We start from the raw sequence: 8710 nt of genomic DNA, 5'->3' as shown, positions 1-8710 counted from the left end.
GGGGGGGGGGGGGGGGGGGGGGGGGGGGGGGGGGGGGGGGGGGGGGGGGGGGGGGGGGGGGGGGGGGGGGGGGGGGGGGGGGGGGGGGGGGGGGGGGGGGGGGGGGGGGGGGGGGGGGGGGGGGGGGGGGGGGGGGGGGGGGGGGCACAATAGAATTCCTGATTCATCAATCAAGGAGAAGATGTAGACAAAAAAAAAAAATCAACAGATTGAGACTTTTAAACAAAAGATACCTGAAGAGGATTGATCTGATGTTCTGCATACAACAAAGAAAACAGTGTGTCAAAGCCACAATTAATGTAGTTTTGTCGTTTTTAGAATAAAATAATCTTTTTGCACCACAATCGTGCTATTCCTCTTTTATTGTGAGAATCTAATAGTGATGATATTACTTACTGTTGTAGCCGCAGCAATCTGGAAATCCTATTGTGATGAGTATCTGCTTCTTGTGTACAAACTTCACTTAGGCTCCCTAACCGCACTTCAAATTTATCATCAAGGAGTACGCTACTGGATTGAACATCTCTGTGGGAAAGGCGGACAAGCAAAGCATGTTACTGTGAGGACTAGTAGACAAACGTCTAGTACGAGAACGAGAAAGACTAGAAGCACTAAAATTTGACAAAATCTAGAAAACCATCACAACAACCTAGTTTTTAAAATTCATTCTTTTCTTGACTATTGCACATATTGCGTGTCATTTGACAGCTTATACTCCATTATTTCATTTATGTAAGTAAATTTCAGTCCAAGCACGCCCCAAGTACTATAAAGTGGCCAAAAACAGTGAATTAATAAATCCTCAATTGGAGGGGTTTGGATTAGAAACATTACAAGATGTCATAATATTTATTAAACACTATAACACCCTTCTCGGTGAATTGAGTATTTACGTCAATACTCAATAGCAACCAGGGTCCACATATCATGACATCAAAATCAAATCTGAGGTTCTAATCTCTATCACCAAAATAATTTTCATGTCTAAGGTTGCGTCTAAAATGTTTTATGTGTTTATTACCCATAAACAAACAAAGCAAAAGAAAAATCATTAACACCACACAAAAAACAGATGTAAAAAAAATGGTAAAATCACTAGCACAACGAGCACAGGAATTAGGATGATTAGCATTAGCATAGCTATCACTATCTATGGATATGCAATAAACAAGTTGCCATTATAAGCAAGAAAAGATAAAAAGTGCAACAGATGACCTAAAATACCTGTGCACAAGGGGCGGTGTACATTCATGATGTAGATAAGACAGGACTTCAGCAGCTCCAATTGCAATTTTCAGCCTTGTTATCCAATCCAGTGACTGTAAACTGTCATCATCCGAATCATTTTTCTTAAATAGGGAACTTGATAGGTCTCCATTCGGCATATATTTGTAAACCAGAAACTTCTGATTCTCGTTCTCCAAGCAATGGCCTAAAAGGGGGACTATTCTGGGATGAGAAACCTTGCTGAAAAAATCCATCTCTAACATGTATGTCTCCTTCTTCACTGACTGCAAATCGATTCTTTTGATGACTACAGGGATTCCACCTTCTAACAAGCCTCGGAAGAGATCGCCAGAATGTCCATGCTTAATGAAGTTTTCATCGTTGAAATCACTGGTGGCTTGAAGAATCTGCTGATATGTAAATGAATCTCCCAAACTCGACAAGTTCAAGGATAGTCCGGGAGGAGGAGGGCTTGAGCCTGTAGGAACGGGTCCCACACCAGTGCCTCTTTGATTTGTCGTATTCCTCTTGCGCGTGCATATCATCATCAGCAGCAGTAAAATTCCTATGAGGGCAATTAATACAACACCACCCAGCACGGCCGCCAAAATAATTACATTTCTGTGGCTCTTTTTCGATCTTGAAGGAGGAGGAGAAGGCTCAGTGGCATTTGGCTGCCCAGAATCGAATTTCAGGCCCCTCCCACTGTAGAACGAATCACATTCACCGAAATCCCTTTGACTTGTCACATTTTGGAAGCAGTTTCTGCTTAGAGACACATTGCTATGCACATAATCGGGAACTTTACCTTCGAAATAGTTACCAGATAGATCAACAAAACTGAACCTCAGAATCACAGTGGTAAGATATCCATAAAATGTATTCTGGGAAAGGTTAAACACAGCAGTGGTAGCATTAGCATTTGAAGTGAGATTAGGCAGACTGCCTGTGAAATTATTCGCAGAGGCATCAAGAAACTGCAATGCAGGCATTGACCACAACGCATCAGGAAAAGCACCAGTGAAATTATTATGACCCAACACCAAGAACTGCAACTGAGTTAGCGGAGCAAATAAATTAGCAGGCAACAACCCAGACAGCATATTGTTCTCTATAACCAATCTCCGCAAGCTCCTTAAGCCGCTTAAATCCGGGGGCACATTCCCAGACAGAGAATTGAAGCTGAGATCAAGATCAGTCAGACTAGAAAGATCACCAATTTGGGGAGGTATTGAAGAAGACAAACTATTCCCAGACAGATTCAAGAATTTCAACCTAGACAAAGTCCCAATGCCTGGAGGAATAGACCCAAACAAGGAATTCACAGACATGTCAAGCAAAGTAAGGCTCCGAAGAAACCCAAACGACTGGGGAATCGACCCATTAAACGCATTATGTGAAAGGTTAAGAACAGAAAGGCTGGATAATTGCCCCAAACTTGAAGGAATCACCCCAGTGAGCCCATTGTGTGACAAATGAAGCTGAGTTAAACTACTCAAATTCCCAAGGGAGGTGGGTAAAGAGCCTCTAATTGAACAAGAAGTAAGATCAAGAACTTGAAGAGAACTCATCCTAAGCCCAAACCACCCAGGAATAGACCCTGGAAGCATGAAAAATGAGGCATTAAAAGATATCAAGCGAGTAAAATTCTGCAAAGCATCCACAGAAAATCGAGGGTTTTGACTTCCAATTCGGGTCCGCTTAAACCCGGAGATGTTGATCCCAACCACTCTACCATTCATACAATTCACCCCAACCCATCCCAAGCAAGGGTCAGCCTTTATAGGCCACTCTTTAGCCCTCAGCCCTAAAGATGATCTCAATTGCAGCAAAGCCAATCTCTCCGCCCTTGAATTCAACACCAACTGTTGAAATGTAGAGTCAACCAGCAACAAAAACACCACCGCCGCTAAACACGGCGCCGCCACTCTCCGCCACTGCCGCGCCACCATTCTCATCCCACCTTCAAAATTCTCCGCCCTCCGTCACATTCATACACAAGTGTTTGTGTGTATGCGTGTAGATAATGATGTATATATACACACACAGATGCGAGCGTGATTGCCTGCGTGTGTATCTATATAAAATAAATAAAAGAAGTAAAATTAGGGATTCTCAGCTCACACAATAATACGCATTTGTTTATATCTATCTTACCTTTGAGAAATGAGAATGAATCAGAAGCTCTGATTTGGTTCTTGTTCTTGAAAAAGTAGTACCAGAACTGTCTTCCTTTTCTCTCTCTCTCTCTCTCTCTCTCTACCTACTGCAACTCTTTTTCTTTCAGTTTCTTCCGTTGACGGATGAGAGAGAGAGCAGAGAAAATTAAAAAAAAAAATTAAAAAAAATGGTCAAAGTCTCAAAGATGGGGCTTTAGAGAGAGGAATAACAACAAGCAAATAGTTCGGGTTTTGAGAGAGAGAGAAAGGAGAGGGAAAAAAGAAAGCTTTTTTTTCCCCTTATATTGCTTTCTTGCCATTGTCTGGCATTTTCTTGAATGGAAAGGCCAAAGTCTGAAAAGCTTTTCCTTTTTCAGCAACCCTTTTTTTCCGGCGATGAGTAAAACGCAATTAAGGCTCGAATTAGGGCTCTGGACCACCGCGCGCGGTGGCTCATTTCTTGGTGAGCTAAGCTCAGGGTTGTTCAACACCAGAAAACCACCAATCCTACACCTAAGCTCACATTTAAAACCACTTTCACCATTGTTGTTGTACCTGTGTTAGTGATGACTGATCAATAATCAATATCAATAATAATAATATTTTATAATAAATACTAAAATATTACTCCATAATTATGGAGTAATTTTTAATTACTCCATAATTATAATAGTTGTACTAATTATATGCCCAAAATCATGCGTTAATGATATGCATTTATTTTACCCTGATAAATTTACCATTGACTACTTCCATTACTAGCATCTAATGCTCATCTCAAATATATTTATCACTATCAACGTCAATTGTTATAATTTACCATATGAATTTTATTGTATGTGGCAATGTCCCTAGAATAAATAGTTCCTGAATAATAATGTTGAAGCAAGTTTGCGAGATGTGATTGACAAAGAAAATGTTAGTTCCATGAATATGGCCTGGTGATTTATTTAAAATTTAATTTCAAAAGTAATAATTGGATAATAAAATATTTTAAATTATAAAAAATATTAATTTAAAATTTTAAATATAATTATGAGTTTAGATAATTTAAAACATCAAACATTAGATTTCATACATAAATTTGTTTTTAATATTAATATTAATATTGACGAGGTTCCTTCAAATCTCCAATCCACCACACCTAATTAGGTGGTCGAGCGGGACAGCGGCTTAACCTAGTATCGTTCATAGCTGACCGACTCAAGCCCAGGAATTTGAGGTTCGAACCTACAACCTATCGACTGTAGGTGGATCGCTCTTACTACATGGGCTACCCTTGCGGGCAGGTATGCAACGTAATATTGTTTTCCATGAATGTTGCTTGATAACTCACCTCAAGTTTTCTATTCGATGCAATGGCCCCTATTGAGCGTAACAAACTCGATACTCTAACCCATCAAACCTAGGGTTTTTACAATTGACTGACTTGAAAATTTAAGCATGATCCGTTCAATGTCAAGGATCGAACCCTTGATATTTGGTTAACAATGGATGAGTCACGTTTCCCTCAATCAAACCCCTCAAGTTAAATAAGTGAGAATGCTTTAAATGAAAGTCCAGCATCCAATAAATTATTTTGTAGGCTGGTGTCCATAATATACAATTTACATACTAAATGTTCAAAATTCAAATTGTGAATATTCAATATGTAAATTGTGAACATTCAGTATATAAATAGACACAAGTCTATTTATAAGGTGGACGCAAATGCATGGTATAACTATTGCCAACACGCAAACTAAGGTAGAATGTACATGTGTTCGAACCCAAGCTTAATATTTCAATTAATCCGTCAAATATATCATCAATTAAATTTGTAATTTGCCAAAAAAAAAAACTAATATACTTATTAAAAATCATATTTATTATACGGAATACTTTTTATGAAGAAAAAAAATTTATAATCTCCCTCTACCATCAGAATAAGATTGTGGCAGCACTTATATAGTACTCGGTAATTAAATTATTACCTTGAATACTTTAAGGGTCACGTGAGACCGTCTCACGGATCTTTATTTGTGAGACGGGTCGGGTCGGGTCAAAGCACCATGCAAATGTCATAATTATTACGTAGTATTAATTATTTTTTGCTTTATTCTGTTTCTAGTTGACTGTGTGTAGTAGTGTTTGAAACAGTTGTATACTTAAATTTTGGGCTGCTAAATTAAGATGGGCAACGATGATATCATGTTTGTGTTCAGAACTTGCATTTAAATATTATATTATTTGTTGGTTTTATTTTATTTATAAATCAATTCGTTAGTTTATATATTGTAATATTTATCACGATTTACTTTAACATATTATTCTTAACTTATTCAATAAAATAAATTTATAACATTTGTCAAAACAATATTGATCAAGTTATTTATCTCTCTTATGTGATTGTGATTTTTTGTTACCTAAAATAAATTCACAAGAGTTTTTAATTTTTTATTGATATGATAGGCTATACTTTTATTTTGATATCTGAGCCTTGCTGGCTTTAATAATTTGCCAAAAAACCCAATATTGTATGGTCATGTCATCACTGAATAGAATTGAGTACCTTTTTTTTTTTTTTTTTTTTTTTTNTTTTTTTTTTTTTTTTTTTTTTTTGAAAGTTGGGGTGGGTAAGTGAGGATAGGATAAATGAAAAAAATAATTAAATAAAAAAATTATACTTTTCGTCTCTAAATAAAATTGGAATATTAAAAACATATAATACGCTTTCTTTAAAAAAAAACATATAATACGAAAATAATTAAATTTAAAATAAACTTTAAAGGCAAAAGGAAAACAATGTATATAATGTAGTCTAGAATTGAATATTGGACGAGACTTTCAGTGCGTTGTTGGTATGGACTATAGAGAGATGGGAGATAATATTAGTGGTAAAGTCAAACACTATTGCGTGGTCAACTCTTTATTTTTGGCGTTTTCAAATGTCAACAACAAATTTGAATAGTAACTTAGCAAAAAGGGAATGCAATACCAAATATATGATACAATATGCTAACTCAAAAATAATGAAAATATGCATCTATTGAGTGGGTCGATCATATATATATATATATATATATATATTTTAATAATTTTAAGTTATAAATTTAATTATTGTCAACATTATCTTAATTAAATTTGTCGCACGCACTTTTTTTTCTTTTCTTTTTCTTTTTTCTATTTGAATTGGCACTTCCTATCTCATTCTAACAACAACAACAACAACAACAACAACAACAACAATAATAATAATAATAATAATAATGTTAATAATAATGTGGATTGCAATTCTTGCAAATCTCACAAATGCACAAAGTCCCAAATCCCTCTTAAAATTTAGGCACTACAATCAATACTCCAGGTCGGTTATTCTTTCTCCTTGAACTAGTTTCTCATAATATAACTTGAAATGACTTTAATTTTCGACCTCCCTTATCATCCGATCCTCTTCCTCACCGCACAGAGTTCTGACTGCATCCATATAAAAATTTGTACATACCCTTTGACGGGTTCAATACATACAGTATAGTATTCAGCCATCGGTCAACTATTCTAAAATCAAAACACTTCACAAATAATTATTAAAGCCTTAAAAAAAACCCTAAAGATGGGTGCATAAATCCATTAAATGTTGAATAACAAATTAGGAATGATTAAGAGTGCAGTGCATCAAGTGACATTGACAGTGCACCATCTTAGCTTGGTGCTTTTAAATTCCTCATCTAACCATCCAATAATTATTATGCGTCAACCACAAATATTATAGTTGCTTTTAAATGTACGTACTTATGTTACATGCTTCTTAATTATACACTTAAGCTTGCTGCTGCTTAGGTGTACCACTTGCTTTGCTGCATTTTCAATTCACTACTACTATATATATACAGACATTATACTTGAAATGCTGAGCTAGTTGTCATCTACTACGAACTATATATATTCTATTGTTATTACTCCATATGTACTTATTCCACTTTATAATTATTATCATACTATATATATATTGGCCTGCTACACCTCCGGATAACAAGCTAAGTGTGTACACATCCACATACTTTATCTTGAAAAATCAAAGACTATCATAGTACTATTATTAAATTTTCAAGTTTGCAATAATTATAAAACTAATTTGTGTTTTTTTTTTTAACTAAAACCATCAATCATCAGACTCTCTCTCTCTCTCTATATATATATAATATATAGGTCAAGTTCCAATGCGATCAGAACTTAACTTGCATGCGGCTGGTGCGGATGCACCATTAAGTATGCGAAATCGCACCAATATTGTTAGAAAATGCACCACAAAAACGCACCACACACAAAAAAATGCATCATACCTCACCACACGCATTTCCGAACACTATGTGATGCGTTTATGCATACCTAATGATGCGTTTTGTTGTGCATTGATGCATTTTATTGTGGTGCATTTTCTAACACTATTGGTGTTTTTTTGCATACCTAATGCCCTACTAATGGTGCGTTTGTTAAGCCCTAGTCACATTTGAGATGAAATATCTCTCTCTCTCTCTCTCTCTCTCTCTATATATATATATATATATATATATATATATATAAAATTGCAATTAGTATATAGGTGATACGATAATGATATGCAGGCGGATACCCCGTGCGCTGTAAATACAGCAAACTTCAATTCATATATACGTATATATATATATTGTAATTAATAAGATTCCCTGGATCAGAGTTTAGGTGTGCATGGAACATGCAAGCTGAAGCTCTGTGTGTAAGTTAGATTAGTTTAATTAATTAGTTTAATTTGCATAATCAGCGCTTATATGATGAGATTATAGCGTTATAATTTAATCATTACCAAATCATTTATGAACATGAACCACATTATTATCCATCCATCTATTATTCCTATTCCATCATGCATGCTCTATATAAATAATAATAATATTATTATTATATTATAAATAACTTTGTTTCACCTAATGTAAATGATCGATTTATACTTGTCGATGAGCAAAATCTGATCTGAATATAGAATTATCTCACAATGGTAGAAATACGGGATATATATCGATGTCGGTTAAAAAAGAGTTACATTAATAATAATCAGATAAAAAGTAACCGAGTAATGTGTTCGGGTAAATTGGTATATTGAAGTACATACCAAATATGTACTGTAAGCAAGGTTATGACTTTGGAGAATGATATATATGTAATGATGCCTAGAGAAGTCTCTTTCCAAACCGTTTTTTCTTTACTTCTTCATGTGTCTTTCATTTTCAAACCAACCACAACGGCTCAGCATCACTATCCGTACACAATAACACAAAAATACTGCTGGATATATGGTCCGATGTCGA

At 35.5% G+C, this 8710-nt stretch overlaps 1 protein-coding gene across 1 annotated transcript in view; it reads right to left on the bottom strand.

Moving 5' to 3' along the window:
• LOC116030584 (probable LRR receptor-like serine/threonine-protein kinase At2g16250) overlaps positions 1–3813 on the bottom strand; it is a 6597-nt gene extending 2784 nt beyond the window's left edge. Inside the window, exons 1-4 of the mRNA XM_031272885.1 lie at positions 3385–3813; positions 1225–3304; positions 397–525; positions 234–256 (exon numbers count right to left, since the gene is read on the bottom strand). Coding sequence (XP_031128745.1) covers positions 234–256; positions 397–525; positions 1225–3185 — 2113 coding nt within the window. The 5' untranslated portion in view covers positions 3186–3304; positions 3385–3813. The remainder of the gene's footprint in view (positions 1–233; positions 257–396; positions 526–1224; positions 3305–3384) is intronic.
• Between the last annotated feature and the right edge of the window lie 4897 nt (positions 3814–8710).

This window comes from Ipomoea triloba, chromosome 9 (genome assembly GCF_003576645.1).
Source record: "Ipomoea triloba cultivar NCNSP0323 chromosome 9, ASM357664v1".
NCBI classification, from domain to species: Eukaryota; Viridiplantae; Streptophyta; class Magnoliopsida; order Solanales; family Convolvulaceae; genus Ipomoea; species Ipomoea triloba.
Note: the sequence above shows the minus strand (reverse complement) of the source record. Positions and strands in the feature narration are given on the sequence as shown.